The sequence below is a fragment of the Zootoca vivipara genome, chromosome 8 (assembly GCF_965207765.1).
Source record: "Zootoca vivipara chromosome 8, rZooViv2.hap1.1, whole genome shotgun sequence".
Classification (NCBI taxonomy): Eukaryota; Metazoa; Chordata; class Lepidosauria; order Squamata; family Lacertidae; genus Zootoca; species Zootoca vivipara.
The window spans coordinates 32,004,140-32,024,680 of record NC_142591.1 but is presented as its reverse complement, the minus strand read 5'-3'; the positions used below and the strand labels follow the sequence as shown (position 1 = coordinate 32,024,680).

The 20,541-nt window shown below is 38.5% G+C and overlaps 1 protein-coding gene across 4 annotated transcripts in view; it reads left to right on the top strand.

Annotated features, from left to right (window-relative positions):
* Positions 1-20,541, top strand: part of ATP9B (ATPase phospholipid transporting 9B) — a 123,184-nt gene that overhangs the window by 31,023 nt on the left and 71,620 nt on the right. For all 4 annotated transcript variants that reach the window (XM_060277933.2, XM_060277931.2, XM_060277932.2 and 1 more), the window contains exons 6-8: positions 3,195-3,253; positions 5,455-5,506; positions 18,746-18,840. In XM_060277933.2, coding sequence (XP_060133916.2) covers positions 3,195-3,253; positions 5,455-5,506; positions 18,746-18,840 — 206 coding nt within the window. The remainder of the gene's footprint in view (positions 1-3,194; positions 3,254-5,454; positions 5,507-18,745; positions 18,841-20,541) is intronic.

Below are 20,541 nucleotides of genomic sequence, written 5' to 3'. Positions count from 1 at the left end.
CAGAATGCTAAGCTATTCTCTTTGTGGTTTGTATATTCATCTGCATGAAGGGAAGATCAAAGTGGGTGTGATTGGACCAGGTGCATCAGCTCATACACAGGATGGTTTATTAAACCAAGGTTCTCAGCTTATTGTTATGTTGGAATGCAGCTACTGCAGGGGGAGTTTGTATGTTGGAAGGTGCTCCTTATGGCTGTCTTTAATACGAAACTTCAACATTCCCCCACATCGTATAGGCACAGCTGTCAAGTTCTCCCTTTTTTTTAAGGGAATTTCCCTTATGCTGAATAGGCCTCCTCGTGAGAAAACTTGACAGCTGTGCGTATAGGTAGTATTGTAATTAATGGGCATTTAGTATATGCTGCACCAGCTATAGGTTTCACAAAGAATCATAGATCAATATAGCTATTTTATAGTTACAGCATTAAGCAGTACTGTACAGTAACTTCTTTGAACAGTCTTAGTACTGTTGCCATGGCTCTTCTGATTAAAATGGAACTATAGCCATAATAATAATAATAATAATAATAATAATAATAATAATTTATTTATACCCCGCCCATCTGGCTGGGTTTCCCCAGCCACTCTGGGCGGCTTCCAACAGAAAAATGAAATAAAATAATCTATTAAACATTAAAAGCCTCCCTAAACAGGACTGCCTTCAGACCTATTACTGACAGGTACATATATCCCACCCAAGAGTTTACAGTCATGTGGTCCATTATTCTGGGATCAATTGTATAGTTATTTACTAAACCTGCAAAATGAGTGTCCTAGATTCCAAAATCATTTGGACTCGAATATCCTTGCTACAATGGCATGACTATTAATATCTCCGCCTCTGAGTGACACTATGCTTTTGCATCTCTAAAATTTGACAGTTGTCACAGTTACTGACGTTTCTTGGCTAAGAGCACTTTGTCGGTTTATTATTCTTCAGTACCTGGTCAGTTTCTCACCCATTACTGCTTTCTGTTTGCTCCTGTCCTAATTCTTCTATTGATCTCCCATTGCTTCAATTTCTTGACCCAAAATTTCAGAGCTTTGCATGACTATAACAGCTTGTTTTAGAAAATTGTCACCTTCTTTTTATGTGAATCTCCTTGATCATTTTGTTGTGAGTTGGAAGGACAGGATGCAGATTTGAAAACAACCGGAGGTTTAGCTTTTTTGACTAAGCACATTGGAATTTTTATTTATTTACTTGAACCAGGATAACTAACCAAAACAGAGACAGTATGTTGAAGAGAAATGTTGAAAGGAGGCTTAACATTCTTTCTACTACAGCATTTGCATAATTTTGCTTACCTTTTTTGTGGACATCTTTTGTTGGCATTCATAGACTAGGATTATATTTATTTAACTCCACTGCAATCTTCTTGAGCCATTCAAGTGTAATGAATTATGATAGACACTTAATTGTGTTCTAGTTCCACAATACGGCTTTAGGCAAAGGCTTGCGCCTTGGTGGACTATAAAGCTTCAATATGCAGTCACTTCTGACAGCTTTGGACTTTTTTATTGGCAATTACACAGATGGTGAAGAGTGTTTTTAGCTAGTGAGATGTGTTTAGAAGGAAAAAATAGTTTGCAAAAATAATTTATTCAATGAATAGCATTTGATGTTTTTCTCAAATTGTCTTTCCAAAGTTGCAATATTATATAATTTGTATGTTTTCTGAAATGTTATCAAATGACTACTGGTTCTAATAGTCAAAGGAGAATTGTTTATAGACATCTTAAGGTTTTAAATTATCGTTTTTATTGCTGAAGTATGTTCTACCAGCCCCCCTGCAAACAAGTGGGCATAGGGTAAAACTTACCTGAATTTGTACATTTGCATTGGAAACAACTGTCCCTGTTACCGCATTCATAAAAAGTGTACTATGCTATGAAGGATAAATTTACACATTCTGTACTTCAGAGCAGCAGTTTGATAATATATGATTTTACCAAAGCTTTTTAGTAAAACAGAAGTTTCACTCTCATAACAACAACGCTTACCGTGTTGTGAGAAATTAGAATTTTGGGGCAGGAAGGTATATTCTGAGAATAAATCAAGAGACCAACATCACGAGGGGATTAAGTGCTATCACCCCACAATGAGCAATACTTCACAGAAGTGGAGATGGGGTCCATCCACTATGGTACAGTACTTATTTAGTAAAAAGACAAGTATTTAGAATTGGGATACATGCATTAAGTGCATGATACTTTGTAATTTTCAAGCAAAGGTTGTAGACATGCAAGATGTTCACAGGATGATTGGGAATAAATAATATCTGAGATAAGTTTGGGTGTCAGCTGTGTTCTGGATGCCAAATTTAGGTTTTCAGATAGGAAGATGAATTTCAAGACTTCCCATATTAATAGGTGTTTCTCATTTAAATGTTTAACTCACCTGACTTTCTTGTGACACTCAGAGTAAGGCTACGTTTACTATAATTTATCTTAATTAATTATTGAAGAATAAGGGTATGTTTTCTTGGTGTTAATGGCCATTGCATCAACTACAGAACTGCTTTTTTGCAGAAGAAAATTAATTTCAAGTGCCAAATTGTTTTTTCATCTCACGGTTCCATCAGAATTCCCGAGTGGAACTGATTTTGCTGGAAATCAGCGGGTTTAGTTGTTCGGGTTTGTGTTTGGCACCAAATGCTGCTTTTAGGTGAGATCTGTTCTACTTGGCATCATAATTTACTTGGGCCTACCTGTCAGATATGGCCCATGAAGGCTTTTTTTTGGGGGGGTGGGGATTTTGTTTTGAACATTTTTTTTCATCTCATTATATATCATTTCCCAATATGCTTTTACATTTTTGCTTGCCCACCCCATATGAAAAAATGTTCCTTCTACTTCTTTACATTTCCAAACACAAATCCGATTCCACATTGTACATTTTAGCCAATCGACTCTGAGTTAAATACTATCTATGAATCATTTTCATATAGTTCTCTTTCAGTGAATAGCATGCAGTAAATTTCAAATCATTCTTCCAAAATGTCTCCAAGAGATTTAATTCTATATTGATGTTACAGTTATTTTAAAGCTAGTTGTATTTAAGTAAGCTTCTTAATGGTTTTTAAAAACATTTATTTGATTAAGAAACTCCCACAGAAGTCAGCATAGGAGTAAAATGTGTCTGTGATTTCTTGATTATTGCTTATGTTGACTTATTTTTTATTTATTTAAAGGTAAAGTGCAAGTTAAAAGCTCAGACATTCAAGTTGGCGATCTCATCATAGTGGAAAAGGTTGGTATTTTAAAATATTTTTTAGATTGGACACACACACACACACACACACACACACACACAAGCACTCTTAAAGTATACATTTATCGTTTTTGCTTTTTGTATAATTACCTGTCACAGAGCAGGTTTCAAGCAGAATAGGTAGTTAATGGGCATTATCTAATGTTATGCCAGCAGCCTGCCCCCCATCTGCTCTAGAAGGTCCACCAACCTTCCAAAGCAGATTTTTAAGGTGCACAGTGAGGCTGTAGGGGAAAACGGAAAAAGAGAAAGTCCTGTTGCACAGTCAGAAGCCCATTGCAGACATACAGGCACTGCTGGATGTCAACCAAAGCCCTGAACAAAGGATTCAAGAGAACACATTTAAAATCTTGATAATGCCGTGTTATTACATAAGGCTTGCAGTGATCTCCTGTCCAAGGGTGATCAGGGCGATTGGGTCCACACTTGCATAGCTCCAGCCATGTTGCAGCTGGATATACTCGCAAATAATTAATTGGAGTAAATTGGTAGGGTTTGTTTTATTTATTTCATTTTAGCAAATCTAAAGTAGATATTTTTCAACCCTTGTTGTCAGTATAAAGTATTTTATAATTTCAAATATTTACTTTTGTTACAAAGACAAATAATTGGAACTCATAACTGACAAATATGAGAACTTGTTTTTATTGGTATCCTGCCATTGTAATGAGGATGGTAAGATTAATTATGTCTGGTGGTGTGTGAGAGAGCTGCATTTTTGTCAAAGCTTCAGCTTGTTAACGGGCAACAGTTTTAAAGGATAACGCTAGTAACCTGAGATGTGACTAAAAGGTTTATGTCAACATTAAAAGAGAAGTTGTAAAGATGTATAGTTAATCTATATAAAGACAGCACATCTGATTTTATGTTTGTCATTTAAGGAATGATTTATTGACTTCTGAAGTTGCCTTTTGCCTCTCCTCTCAGTTTTGCAGATAGTAGGTTCACAAGTATTGAATATACAATATAGTTCATGTTCTTCAGTAAGATTTATATTTTTTCTGTACCCTCTCTTTCCACCTTACTATATAAAAAGACTTTTTGCTCAATATAGGAAGGATCTGGACCATTTTAAAATATGCAATGAAATTTCAGCATTAAAAAAAAAATTGACGGAGTGAAATGAGATTCTACACTCATTCTCACGTCATTTGCTTTTCTTAGATGTTGGAGTAGGCTCTTCTGTTATTTCTCTGTAGAATATTAAAGGTTTGCGTTTCCCATCATTTTGTTTGTGTGTGTGTACACACATAGTTTAAAGCAACAATGCAAGACTATTTGATCAGAGATCAAAGACACTGTAGAGGGGGTTCTCAGTCTAAAATGCCTGATTCTTAAAGGCTGTTGGAGGAAAAGTGATAGCGTAAACTAGTGCCGCCATTTTGATCTTTACTGCACTTAATGTCTGCTATTTGTAACTACGGATCTTGTGGTATGGGCAAAATGCTAACGGTTCCTTTATCCTATTTGCTGAGGACAAAATCAACCCCAGTTCACTTTAGCATTTTGATAGTTTAGCAAGTTAAACATACCAGTTTAAAAAAATGAAAAGAAGGGGAAGAGAATTGAAACACCATTGAACAATTGACATCATAATTGTTAAGGGATATGTAGACCAAAAAGTGATGGTTTAAGTTTGCTAATATCATACACACACACACACACACACACACACACACACACACACTGAAAGAGAGTGTGTGTGTGCAGTAAAAATTAATGCCCTAGTGCTAGCCCCCAGCCAGCCAGGTTAGAAATGTGATTGTCAGATGGTTACTGAGCTACAGTTGTTTGCTTCAATTCAGCCTAGTGCAGGGCCCAGTGATGGCTTTAGAGGCAAAAGGATTTGTGTAAGCAAACTCACATCCCTTTGGCCCCCAAACCTTTCTTGTGCTGCACTTAAAAATAAATAAATAAGTACTTCATTTAAAGAACTGCTGTTTATTGAAATATTACTAGCTTGTGTAAATAAAGAATGTATTTGTTGAAAACCAAGTCATTATGTTTCTGGAGCAGATTTGGGTGGATTCAGGGGTACACGGAGGAGGGGGAAATTCTGTTCCATGAACACAATGACTATATGGGATTCGACCCTTAGAATTAAATGCCACCCCCTCTCTCTCTCTATATATACACACACACATATATATAACAAACATGCTGTACTTCCCCCCCAACAGAATCAGCGAATTCCATCTGACATGGTGTTTCTGAGAACTTCAGAAAAAACAGGTATGTTGATATTTTCTGGTATTGTTCCGTGGATGCTTTGTGAAGGATATACACTAGTGATTATAGTAACTGAAAGTTTATGTTATGGCTATTTTCAAATGGATCCTGTTGGATTGATTTTGTAGTTCTGCTTTTTTTTAAGTAGATAGGAACACCTGATCTAAAATAATAAGAATTTATATAGCTTTTGAGAGGATCATGATTCTATTTGTGTAGAAGCTAGCTTTTTTCTTAGATTTAAGATGGAAGGGCCTGTGAGGCCATTATCATCTCTTCCCCCGCACCCAACCCATCTTGTTTGGGAACTGATGCTCATTGTTTGTGACTGGCTGGCTTATGAACTAGTGCATGGGTAGGCAAACTAAGGCCCAGCGGCCAGATGCAGCCCAATCGGCTTCTAAATCCGGCCCGATTTCCCGACGGTCCGGAAAATCAGCGTGTTTTTAAATGAGTAGAATGTGTCCTTTTATTTAAAATGCAACTCTGGGTTATTTGTGGGGCATAGGAATTCGTTCATTTTTTTCCGCTTTCCAAAATATAGTCCGGCCTCCCACAAGGTCTGAGGGATAGTGGACCAGCCCCCTGCTGAAAAAGTTTGCTGACTCCTGAACTAGTGGCTACAGGCTTTGTTGGAACTCTGCTTGACCACACTCCCTGTCCCTTCATGGTAGGGCAGGCATCCCCAAACTGTGGCCCTCCAGATGTTTTGGCCTACAACTCCCATGATCCCTAGCTAACAGGACCAGTGGTCGGGGAAGATGGGTATTGTAGTCCAAAACATCTGGAGGGCCGAAGTTTGGGGATGCCTGTGGTAGGAGCTGATGTCTCCTTTATCTTGGCAATAGAGCCAGACCTCTGTTTTAGCTCTACTACTGTGGTGGTATCCTAGCAGGAATTGGCGGGTGCCCTGGTAGTTGGCAATCTTGTCCATCGGCTTAACTTGGGACTCTTGTCGTTTCCTCCATCTCTAGTGCATACAGATTATACAAAAGCTGGTTGTTTACTTGTGGAACTGTGCAACAGATATTGTTCTTTTAGTTTGTAGTGCTCTGAATTCTAGTCTTACACTGCAGTCTTAATGCTTCCTACGGAGTAACCCCATTAAAATCAATGACACTTACTTCTGAGTAAATATACATAAAATTACACTGTTAGTATATTACATTGATGTGATAAATTCATATAGTGGCTGTGTTTAGATGTTATGCTGAGCCATAGTGAATTAACCTTGGCTAATATGCTCATCCCTCCCCTCTCTTCTAGTACAGCTGCGAGGAGTAGTTTAGAAGCTATCACTTAACCACACATTGTTGCGTCATTATTTTATTTATTTTTATTTAACCAAGATTTATACCCTGCTTAATTGACAAAAATCTCTATGAAGTTTGCACATAAGATCCTCATTTAAAATACAGATAAAATCAAACCTTAAAACATTTTGACAAAAATTATCAAAATATAACTAAAATCAGCAATTTTTAAATTTCAAAATTGCATATCTGGGTGAGCTTGCTTAAACATATATATTTTTAAGAAGGCGTCATCTAAACTGACTAACTGGTTAATTTTGGTATAATTAAAAGTGATTCTACAAAAATTAAAAAGAATGAAAAAATTCTGGTAGAATTTAGTAGAATTCAAAGTGGAAGCTGAAGCTTGCTTACTTCCTCCTCATCATGACTGTGCTGGAGGAGGTGGTGGTGAGTGTGTTCCTGTGTTTTTACACTTAACAGGTATCTGTATGATATTGCCCACCTGTGGATTGTGGTGCTGGGGGTGGGAGTCGTTATGGACCAATATAACTACTTTTGCTTTTTATATATTCTGGGTAGTTAGTTATGTCTTCTTAGATTATGCCTTCTCAAATTAACGGCAGTGCTTAATTTATATTACTGGCTATGCCTCCAATTTTTTGTAGAAATTACAGAATTATGTTAAGTACTATAGCAGGTAACCCGAAAGAAGACCTGTTACATTTCATTAAAAACGTTACTTAGTTGTTTTGTGCATTTATACATTATAATTAATTACAGATAAGTGTTTTGTGGCTTTTTGCACAAGGATGTTTGACACTTTGAACCTCTGAAATTGCACAGAAAATGTGGTATCACTTTGGAATTCAGCTGTTCAACTCAAGTGTCACCTCCTATCTCTTTCTAAGCACTGCTACAGAATAATAAGGCTGTAATAGTTGTGGCACGTGTTCTGGAAATATCTATTATGTTTAGAAACCATACATTTTGAAACCTACCTGTCTTGAAACGAAAGAAAGTTTGGGAAATGTATTGCTACAGAGAATGACAAATGACTATAGTGAAGTTTTGCACATACGGCCAAATAAACTTTTATCTTCAGGGCATGAGTGACTGCCAACAATCTGTCCAAACTACTTTAATCTGTTCCCGTATCTCAGCTCCTATTCCAGTTTTAACATTTGATTTAACTCAGGCTAGCAATGTTTTGACACCTATCTCAAGCAACTGAATAATATTGCTTTTATGTGTTCCACCTATTGTTTTATACATAAACTCAAGTGGAATAATAGCATTAATACAAAGTATACTAATAATATACTTAATATGCTAATACTTAAAGAGCTGGTGTAGTGTAGTGGCCAAGACTGAGCTGAAAAGGAAAAACAATCCTTGGTTTAAAGCTTGCCCCCGTTATGAATTGCAAAGTGGTTTTAGGCAAGTTAATTTTTATCAGGCTCAGCCCTTCAGCTGCAATATGGGGGTGTCTTGCACCCACATTCTAGAGATGTTGCAAGATTTATACAAGAATAAGGGCCATAATGCAGAGGTGTGCATTTTTTCTGACTGCTGGTGGCACTTCATAAGGTATTTATTGGACCTGAGGGTAGGGTGAGGGGCAGGGGTATTTTGGCAATGCAGGGGTGGGGCTGAGGGTGGGGAGGGGAGGGGAGGGGTATTTTGGCAATGCAGGGACTTCCACTGTTAAGGCGAAACATCACAACTGCCACTTAAATACCAACCTATATATACAATGTTTTGAATGCTCAAACGCTATATTTATCTATTATTTAAATTTATATTCAGCCCTTCCGCTCAAAGGAGCCCAGGGTGTCAGTGCTAAATAAGTATGGGTAAAATCCAGCTAAATCATTTTGTCAGTACAATGAGTTCAACTGGCATAATGGAACTTTCCCCCCTCTCTTCTGCTTGCACATCCCCTAAATTTGTTCCAGAGGGGTTCCCCCAACCCCTGGGGCAGATTCGGAAAGGGCACAGAGAGAGGAGGGTAGAGTGGATATCCAGTGATGTCCATTCGTGAACAGAACAGACTTCCATTAATGCAATACGGCTGCCTCCTCTTCATCCCTTGGTAAAGGTAAAGGGACCCCTGACCATTAGGTCCAGTCGTGACCGACTCTGGGGTTGCGGTGCTCATCTCGCGTTACTGTCCAAGGGAGCTGGCGTACAGCTTCCAGGTCATGTGGCCAGCATGACAAAGCTGCTGCTGGCGAACCAGAGCAGTGCACGGAAACGCCGTTTACCTTCCCGCCAGAGCAGTACCTATTTATCTACTTGCACTTTGACGTGCTTTTGAACTGCTAGGTTGGCAGGAGCTGGGACCGAGCAATGGGAGCTCACCCTGTCACGGGGATTTGAACCGCTGACCTTCTGATCAGCAAGCCCTAGGCTCTGTGGTTTAACCCACAGCCCCACCCGCGTCCCCCTTCTTCCCTTGAGAGGACTCCAAATTGCTCGAGAGGGTTCAATCTATGCTTTTACTCACATATTACATTTCTTTAAAGTGGAGTTTTGTTTAGCGCTTTGTTAAGGAAAATTATTACTGGTAGCGGTGGTCTAAGAATCATTAAAGTTGTTAATGTACTTTATATATCAGGTGAATGTATGTGCTGCACATGAGTGCTAAGTATAAACTCATCTCAGTAGTAAAGTAGGCTTGTATGAACTAAAGGAATTATGTTGGCATACACCTGGTTTAAGAGCCTCACTTAAAGCAGTTCTTAATATAGTGTTGGCCAACACAAATTTTCTGGGGACTATACAGGGAGAGTCATTGGTCTGTGGTATATTGCACATTTTGCACACAAAGTTTTCTAGGTTTGGGCTCCAGCATCACCAGATAACAATATGTCAAGTATTGCCTCTAGAGATCATGTGGAAATAGAAGGGGAAGAAATGGAGGCAGTGAGAGATTTTACTTTCTTGGGCTCCTTGATCACTGCAGATGGTGACAGCAGTCACGAAATTAAAAGACGCCTGCTTCTTGGGAGAAAAGCAATGACAAACCTAGACAGCATCTTAAAAAGCAGAGACATCACCTTGCCGACAAAGGTCCGTATAGTTAAAGCTATGGTTTTCCCAGTAGTGATGTATGGAAGTGAGAGCTGGACCATAAAGAAGGCTGATCGCTGAAGAATTGATGCTTTTGAATTATGGTGCTGGAGGAGACTCTTGAGAGTCCCATGGACTGCAAGAAGATCAAACCTATCCATTCTTAAGGAAATCAGCCCTGAGTGCTCCCTGGAAGGAGAGATCGTGAAGCTGAGGCTCCAATACTTTGGCCACCTCATGAGAAGAGAAGAATCCTTGGAAAAGACCCTGATGTTGGGAAAGATTGAGGGCACTAGGAGAAGGGGACGACAGAGGACAAGATGGTTGGACAGTGTTCTCGAAGCTACGAACATGAGTTTGACCAAACTGCGGGAGGCAGTGCAAGACAGGAGTGCCTGGCGTGCTATGGTCCATGGGGTCACGAAGAGTCGGACACGACTAAACGACTAAACAACAACATCATGTGGAAATAGTGGTCACAGAGATAAATACAGTTACAAACCATTTTGAGGGTAGAAAAGTAAATAAAACGGCAGGTTAAATCTAGACTGAAAGAATAATAGAGGCCAGATATTCTGAAATACTGTTGGCAACAGTTAGTGAGATTTACAGTACAATCCTAAAAGTTACTCAGTTAAATCTCACAGAGTGCGCTTAGGATTTCAGCTTTCATGTAACAAGGATACATATATGTCTCATTTCTTATGTATTTATTTACTTAGTTTTACACACAAAAACCATATTAGTGGCAGAGGCCAGATATTCTGAAATGATGTTGCCCAATATCTTCCTTCTTAGTGTAGGTTATGAAGCTCCTCCAGTCTGAGTCCATTCCTTCCTGCCCTCTTGCCATTCGTAACTGCTGCCTCAGCTTCTCTACAAGGGCTATTTCCCATACTTTGTTATAAATTTATTTTAGTGTAAGACATTGGAAATCTTCCAGTGCCAAGCTATCCAAGTCCATGCTGTCACCAAGAGGAGGTATAGCTCAGATGGCAGAGCACAAGACTCTTAATTTCAGGGTTGTGGGTTTAAGCCCCACATTGGTTGAAAGATTCCTGCTTTGCAGGGGGTTGGACTAGATGACTCTTGTGGTCCCTTCCAACTCTGATTAGTTCCAGTATTTAAATTTAAACTAGCTAGTATTATGTCTATCACAATTGTCCTAATTTCAGTGAATCTCAAAAATGGGATATAATTTCAAAATGAATTCATTGCTTGCACATGATGTTTTTGCTTGCTTTAACCCTTTTGATTTTTTAAATGTTTCAAGAAAAGGAAGGTTTGGGGTGTGCTTCTACTTCTAAAGAGGATATGAATTGTATAATTAGAATTTCAGAACGTGGGCAGATGCTTTAAATATCTCCTTTTCTCTGGATGATGCTCAGTGAATGCAAAATAATTCTGTAATGTGTTTAATAAAATAAAAATTCCTAAAACGTACAGAGTCAATATAAGACCCCTAAAATATATGCAGCGTGATCAAGCTTGGATTAAAAGCATCTGTGTGCTTGTCAATAAGGAATTGTGATGAGTTCAGGGGTATCATATTGACTGTGTATTAATACATGGTATCCTATTGGACCATAAGCTGATTGTTCAGAATGTAAATGATTCTGTTGATGGATCCAGTGACTGATGGCTTAAATTCCAATTAATCAATTGCTTCATCAGTTTCTTAATTCAGATCAAATATCTCCTGAGTGAACATAGTTCTTTCAGTGGTATTAGGAAAAATTAATGCTTTAGAACTAATTTTCATCAATCTCTTATAAATGTCAATATGTTTTCCCCTGTGCCCCAAGTGTGACAACATTATGGCATAAATATTTGTCATATATTACAGTTTCTTTTTACCTCAAGCTATCAAAGCTGAACTTTCCTTCTGAATATAGTAAATGAAGCTCCGTACCACCAACATGTCAACTCAGTGGTGCTCTTCAGCTTGTCAGCTGCTTAAAATGTTCCTGCAATATAGTGATATAAATGATTTAAAATAAACTTTTGTTCTGTGTAGACATAAAACCCAGGGCTCTTAGTTTCTGACTCATAGCAAGCAGGTTGCTAATATTACAACAGTTTATGACAGCTTCACAAGCCTTGTTTCTCAATAACCCATCAATTAATTCTTCAGCACTTGACACAGACTCTTCATTGTGACACTTATACCAGTTGATCTTAATTTGATTGCCATTAAAACCACCCTTTCCTGACAAGTCTTGTCAATTATACAAAATAAAATCAAGTATTCATAAGAAGTCTGTAACAGGATATAGGCAAGAAGATTTAATAATTCAGTTTTGGTGAGGCTTAACTGGCATTAGTTGTAGCTAATGTTCTCATTTGTGAAAAATTTATCAGACACAACACTTGAGAGAGAATACAGACAGAATAGCTTCTATTTATACAGTCTTAGCTGCACAGTGGCGTAAAAGGAGAACATGTTAGCATAATCTCATTCTTTTTTTAAAAAAGTAAATCAAATCTTACTCAGTTGCATCATGTTGAAAATTTGAGGCTTTCTGAATAATTGATTTAAAGCATCATTGTTATAGCTTTAATAAAAAAAGAAAATGAGAGCATAATTTTACCTTAGGTACATAATTTTACCTTAGATACAACACAAGACAAAACAACTATTTATCTAGCTTGGGCTTGGGCCCCCCATTTTAATTGAAGTTTTACATATATATTCACCTCTCCTTGTGTTTATTTGCAGCTGGTTTGTAATATTGCAAAATTATTAATTGAAGTCTTCCAAAATATTCAGCTTTTGTCTGAGCAAATCATTTATTCTTATTAATGTTTAACATTGTATCTTATCTGTGAGTTTGAATAAAAATAATGCCTGCAACTTTCTGTTTTTCATAAGATGTTCTTTATTTCTTATACATCCTGCCTTGCGCATTAATTCCCAAGTCAAATGACTTACCCAGCTAATACTAAATAATTCTATATTTAGCAAAAACTGCATGGTCAGTCCTGCTTTAAGATAAAAATTCTGAAAGTGGAATAGGCTTGTGTCTCCTAAGGATATGACTTTTATTTTCTTAATATGACTTAAGGCTAGTGTAGAAATATCATCTAAAAAACAACTGCAGGGAAAGCAAAAAAAAAAAAAAATGCCAATATGGAAAAGACTCCTTCAACTTGAAGGGTGACCAGCATATACCTTGAATCCCAGTTTGGGAGAAATTCGCCTTGTATAGGATCAGCCATAACTTCTTTTGACAGGTCTAAAATCCCAGCCCTTGTAGACCTCCCAGTCATGGCAAGATTGGCTGGAGGGAAGGGACAGAGCATTATGCTACCCCTCTCTGCATCCACAAGCATTTTTTGACAGACACATTTTTGACAGAAATTTCTGCTGTTTGTGGAGGTGGCTTCCTATTGACACCCTCTTTTTTCCATTCTTCCATTTTCTTCCCTCAATATCTTTTTGCTGCTTTGCAACCCTGCTTATCACTCATCTTTCTGGGTTCAGTGGCAGACTTGAATTCTTCCTGTAAAAGTTAAAGGACCCCTGGATGGTTAAGTCCAGCCAAAGGCGACTATGGGGTTGTGGTGCTCATCTAGCTTCAGGCCGAGGGAGCTGGTGTTTGTCCACAGCTTTCTGGGTCATGTGGCCAGCATGACTAAACCATTACTGGCGCATAAAGCACCGTGATGGAAATCAGAGTGCACAGAAACGCCAATTACCTTCCCACTGCAGCAGTACCTATTTATCTACTTGTACTGGTGTGCTTTGGAACTGCTAGGTTCGCAGAAGCTGGGACAGATCTATGGGAGTTCACCTTGTCGTGCAGATTCGAACTGCCGACCTTCCAATCAGCAAGCCCAAGAGGCTCAGGGTTTAGACCACAGTGCCATCCGCTCCCCTTATTCTTCCTGTAGTTCACACACTTGGGAGATATCAGATGGAAGTAAAATAAGCTGCATGGCTAGCTAGCTGCACCATGTCTCTGACTCTAGGATGAAGTGGGGGAATGAAAATGCACTGACACAGACCACCTACTCCACCCCTGCTTTTGATCAGCATGTGCAGGTCAGTTGACCATTGGAAATCTTGGAAGGTTCATTTTGCAATGTCTTATAAATATGGGTCTTTGATCTATTAAATTTTGTAAAGGGAAGCAGCAATGAGAGGCTGTCATGTAACTCTTGACTTTCTCTTGTAAATTCATGCATATTTTAGTAGACAGGCTACTGATGAACTTATTTGCAAAGCCTGTGCATATTAGTGGAGGATGAGATCTGATTGGTATTGATAGCAGTGGTCTAGTGAGTAGATTGGGAGCACCCAATGATTATCCAGCGTTATTAAGTGTATGCAGATAACATCATTGCTTAGATTTAGGACAAACAGAAGTCCCATGTAAACCTCTCTGAGCTTTGAATAGTAGAATAATTGACTGTACTAATGACAAATATAGTGGTCTCTGATGTGTTGAAGAACCCCAGATAGCCCTGAGTGACTTCTGTTTCCATACCGAGGATGCCACTGGGCCAGGTCAGGACTTCGAGGCCTCCATGATAATCACAGGGCTGTTTCACATGGTCATAGGTCCAACACATCAGACAGGGCTGCCTCTCAGTGTAGTATTTGCCCCAAATGATAGGCGGAATGGACCAAATATAGTGTGTACTGTATGTGTTAGGTACTGCTTTGTTATAGTTATGTACTGCTTTGTTATAGTTAGACTGACTTGGTGAAGCTTGGATTAGTAGCAGCAATTTCCTTCCAACTGGTACACATTATGAAAATGGTACACACTTGACTTCAGAATAAGCTTGACTCTGCAGTTAATGTAGCTCTGGATCAAATACCCCGAACCACAGTCATTGATGTGTTGCAGTATTAATTTCAGCTTATACAGTCCGCTGATGTGGACAAGGTGCTTGCAGCTATATGCCCAACCGCATGCCCTCTCAAATCTTGTCCCTCTTGACTTATTAAATCTATCAGAGGGGGTTTGACTGATTGGGTTCAGAGTATGGTTAATTCTTATTTGGATGAGGGGTGGTGTCTGTTTTTAAAGTGTATTCTATTTTGTTTTTGTTTTAATTGTGTTATATTTTGTTTTGACCCACCCCAAGACCACCTGTAATGAGGAGTGGAATATAAGTCTTTAAAAATAGATAGAACTGAGTGTCATCTGCATACTGATGACACTTTAGCCCAGACCAGATTACTTCCCCCAGTGGTTTTATGTAGATGTTAAAAGCATAGGAGACAAGGTGGAACATTTACACACCCCATAAGCCAATAATCCCAGCACCACCTTCTGAGATCACTTAGGGTAGTCCTAGTTCTACCATAACACCATTTTCCCCAAGCAAAACCCAAGATAAGCAGCTCAGGGGGTTGCCATAGTTGATGATATCAAAAGAAATCAATTCTAGACAACAATTAATGCTAGAGTCTTAATATCTTCCAATTTTCACCAATTATGCAACACTTAAGTGATCTGTACATCTAGAGATGTACAGTCAAAAAAACGAATATTGGTTTGGAGCTTCTTCTTCTTTTACTTCTAGTTTATTTCTGTATTGGATCCTTTATGTTAAAAATCAAACTAAAAATTAAACCCTTGTAGTCATAGAGAAAAGTTTGAAAGTGTGGTTCCAATAAAGTGATGAGATTATAAACAAAGAAATAAGTATAAATATAAATAAATATAATTATTTTCACCTCTCATTTCTAAAGTTTAAGGAATTGTTTATTTGTCACAGCTGTGGATGACTGCAGTTTCAGTTTGGCAACCGGTATGTTGATGCAAGTGGTATGCTAACACTATCAAACCATGCCTTAGCAAGAACAAGCAAACATGAGTTCTCAAAGGGAACCGAATGGGCTGAGAGCCGAGGCAGAAGAGGCTGAGATTCCCGCCTCTGGCTTATTTAAAAGAAGGGAAGCCCTGCCTCCCGGCCGACCCTATTGGTCGGCCCGGTTATGACGGAAGCGGGAACTCCCATCTCACGAGGGGGCTGAGCGCTCAGCCCCCATCGCGAGGGTTCGCTCAGGCCATGCCCACAACACCACCTCCGCGTGATGCGGAAGTGGCTTTCTCAAAGGGAAAATATTTGCTCTTTCTCTGTGCCTGCCTGCTTGTGCTTCTGTGAGCTAAACCATGTTTTGTCTTAGCATTACATCTGAATCCAGGCTTGTGGTTTTGTTTTGCTCCAGGCAAATCATGAGTTGTAGTCAAGGTTTGTTCTATGGCTTACTGCTCATGGTTTCTTAAACCATGAGCCCAGGTTCAAATGTAACCATGGCTTGGCGTACAGCAATGTGAATACAGCAGAACTGCAGGAGGGACAAAATGACCATGAGCTGCTTTTCTCCAGGAACCTGCATATTTGCTCCTTCATGCCAAGCCATTGTTTGGCTCAGCATCATGTGTGAACTCAGCCTATGTAAATTATTAATAAAGTATTCAAATTAACTGTAATTAGTTACCGTATTTCTTATGTGTTCTTTGCTGTTGTCTGTTTAATTTTTATACAGTACTTTTGAACTTTCATTATCCAAACTTAAGAATTAGTATGTCTTCGTACACTGAAAAGTCTTGCCAATAGTGCTAAAGAATTATTTCAAAATGCCTGGATAGGAGGACGTTTTATTGTTTAGCTTTTGCTGTAGTGATCACTATTGAAAGCTGACTTGGCACAAAGCAGTCTCTTTTTCTGGATAAAAGGGAAACGGACTATGAGATAAGTTATTGATGAAATTAACTGCTGAAGTGGAGAGGAAATGCAGCTGGCCAATACATGTCATAGTGTGAGCTCTATTAAATGAATATATGTGCAGTCAACCATTCACAGGAGCCACACTGGTCTTGAACTGCATTGATCTATAGTATAATTCTAAATGAAATTGATGGATGAGAGCAGCCATTGACAGGAAGGGTAAAGAGAACCATGAAATGTCTTGTATAGGGAAAGTTTGATGGAAAATAGACTGTTGATTAGAGTGTACTATAGGAGTGTGGCATTCTCACGTTGTCTGACTCTTATTTACAGTGTTTTCAATTTCAATAGCTATGTCTGAAAAATGCTTACTATGTTTGGATTTTCCAGAAGTAGTTAATTATTTTCTACAGACCTTGGCCCATCTTTTAGGACATGTGTAGTTTTCAGCTGTGAACCAAAGTTTTATAAAGCATTGTTTGAAATTTAGTACTTCATGAAAGTGTCTTTTTTTAAAAAAGTTTTATTTCTTACATGTTTTATAAAATAGTGTAGACATTGGACAACTGTAACTTCTTCTGACAGAGTTTTGTGTGAAAATTCCACCTTTAGGTTAGTTATAATTTCAGGTGCCTTCAGTCTTAAATTGCTGGTTTAGTTAGATTTTACTTGCATCAGGGACCTTTGAATATGGCACCAAAAATGTACTGATTTAATCTTGCTCTTGAACACACCATTCTTAATTCCATCTTTCCCCATTATTTCTGAGAAATTTACACTTGAATCAGGCTACAAGTGAGCATTTTTTTGGCAATCTAAAATGATTCAAGCCACATAATCGAAGATGGATTTTTGCCAGTGCACATTTTGGGCAGTGATTTTCCAAGATGAAACTAGATTTGACTACTAGGATTATAACGCAATAGATTTGTGTTTTTGATATAGTCTGTTTCCTGCAGCAGGATTGACCAGCTGGTAGCCCACTGGATCTAGCTTCTGGCTGCCAGTGGCTCAACCAATTGCCCAAGCACACAGAGTAAGTTTGTGCTGCTCATCCCTAGTTCATTTAATATGTAGCTAGTACATGAAGAATGAAAATTTTCCCCTTAAGCTTTTTTTGCTGGTTGGAGCTTATTTTGGAAAACTGATTTGCTAGAAAAACCTTGGCTGATACATTCACTACTAAGTTAAACAGGAGTCCACAAATGGGTTCACCAGAAGTGAGTCTATGTATTAACAAAAGCACGAAGTGAGAGATGAGTGTGTCTTTGACCTTACCATGGGCTTCAGAATGCTCAGGCTTCAAAGAGAGCCTGTGTGGTGTAGTGGTTAAGAGCGATAGACTCATAATCTGGGGAACCGGATTCGCTCCTCCGCTCCTCCACATGCAGCTGTTGGGTGACCTTGGGCTAGTCACACTTCTCTGAAGACTCTCAGCCCCACTCACCTCACAGAGTGTTTGTTGTGGGGGAGGAAGGGAAAGGAGATTGTTAGCCGCTTTGAGACTCCTTCGGGTAGTGATAAAGCGGGATATCAAATCCAAACTCTTCTTCTGCTTCAGAGTGCTTCAAAAGCCCAGTGTGAATGCAAGCACAACACTCACAAGCTCTGAAAAAAGGTGGTAAGCTCATGCCTATAGTGCCACTGGAGTTTGAAAGCAGTGACTTCAAGAAGTAGAGTCCCTCTGAAGGCAATAGCTTCTCCATCACACTGCTCTTCAACTGGTGGGTTGTGACGTGATCCGAGGTGGGTCATAGCAGGAGCACTACCACCAAACAAATATATGGCAAAAGATTAAGAAATAGGCCCCCAAAGGCATGTTTGGGTTTAAAGTGGGTCCTGGGTCTGAAAGGGTTGAAGATGCGTGGTCTAGCACAACTGCAGGGATGACACTTTGCCCCTCTCTCTTGAGTTGAAGGAAGAGCAGGGGAAACCATATAGTTTTGCTGGCTACCAAGGCAAGCCAGACGTGAGAATCCTAAAATGTTAACTTTGTGAAGTTTTAAAAGGTTCAGGAAACTCAAGAAAAAACTTTGCATACACATGCCTTTGGCTCCTGCACTGTGTCTATAGGAATCTTTCTGTTTGTTTCCCTGTGCCCTACTAGAATTAAGAACATTGTTGTAAGACATTTCAAAAGCAACGCTTCCATAGTTTATGTCCATTTCCATTTTAATGGGATCTAAAACATCTGTCATGTTTTTGTTTCTTTTGCATTTTTAAGGTTCATGTTTTATCCGAACTGATCAGCTAGATGGTGAAACAGACTGGAAACTAAAAGTTGCTGTTAGTTGCACACAGAGATTACCAGCTTTAGGGGTAAGCATTGTAGTTATACATTTCACTTCTTTCACTGTGCCTTATGCAGATATATGTTATGAAGACGTTGTGTTTAAAATTTCCAGATCAAAAAATTGTATGTGCATAACATTGACTTTCCGTAAACAGTAAGTATATATAAAAACAGAAGTTGGAGTAGCAGCATTTACTGGAAACCCATTAATTATATTCTCTGTTACTGTATGCCTGGGTAATTAAATTTAAAGTGGTGCTTAAGGAAATATGTCAAGAATTATTGTTTTAATAGTGTCAGTGTACTGAACATGCTTACAGTATTTATTGAAAGGTGGGCTTTCAAAGAGAAAATGTAGAATTGGTATATACAAGCTGTTGTTTTCTAATAGTTTGTTTTTATAAATAGTGGCTGTTCATAATTATGGTTGTAAGGCACCTCAAGCATGGAATGAGTAGAATATAAATATTTTAATTTCATACTGTACAAGTTGTTACATGTTATCCTAGGGATATCTGATTTGTTTCTCAGGCATCATCCCTGCCATGCTTCATGGCTGAATGGTTTTGAAATTGGAAGAAGTTTCAAAAAACAGTTCTTAAGGTGAAATGGGAAATGGGTTCAAAAGGAAAAACCTAAAAACCCACCAAACATGTGCAAGCCTGGGATATGCTTAAGACAACAATTTTGGATTTTAGCTACAGTGTGTGTTGGTCCTGAAATACAGAATATGTGCCATAAAGCTTGAAACATTTGGCTAAATGAAAGTAGTTATGACATTAGTCAGTTAGTTATGACATTAGTCTAACAGAAAATAACTTAGAGCATTCTTATTTACCTTCTGTGACCTGACAGCTATAATCACCCAGATGTGCCTTCAAAAAAGATAAACTATGGTCTGCTCTATTTACCTGTGTGATGAAATCCACAGTTGAAATTAACAAATTAGATTAAGGCTGAAATTATAAGCACACTCACTAAGAAGTAAGTTACATTGAAAACAGTGAGACTCCATTTTGAATAAAATATGCATCAGTTTGTGCTGAAAATATAGTTTAATATTTTAAAAAAGTGTGATGTATTTGCTACTTTGAGTCTCTACTTTTTATTTCGTGTGAAAGAATAGTATTGCTGCTTAACCCAGCAAATAGTAAATGCATTTCTGAGGTTTATTTCTGCAATAAACCCAGTAATGTGTAGCTATAGTGATGCTGCTATTTGTTTGAGACTCATATTTGTTTGAAATATATGCAGTAGCTTGAATCCAAATGATTTTTGTTTTTTGGATAGCTACCCTTTCTGGAGTTACTGCTATTGCAGAAACTATGGGAGCCATAGCATTCATTTGGTAGGGTTATTTTACATAATCAGGTGTATGTGAGTACAGCCATGCTGCAAATAATAAGAGCTGCAAATACCTCAGAGGCAATTTGTCACGGGAATCGCCAAAATTTGTTAAATGACCTTAGAGGGTAATTTGTGTGGAAGAATGGAATAATGGCAGAGAGTGAACCCTCTCTCTCTGTTCTGCACATCACCTTGTGTCTGTGACAGAGAGGGATGCTGCAGTCCTGAACAGCATCTATGGTACCAAATAACTGAGTCAGGAGAAGGGCAGCTGAGTTGATTTTCTTAAAACAAAGATACTTAAATGCTCTCAAATTGTGTATTTTTAACTAAACCCTATTATATGAAATGCTTCAAAATCCTTGCAGTTTATAGTTGCC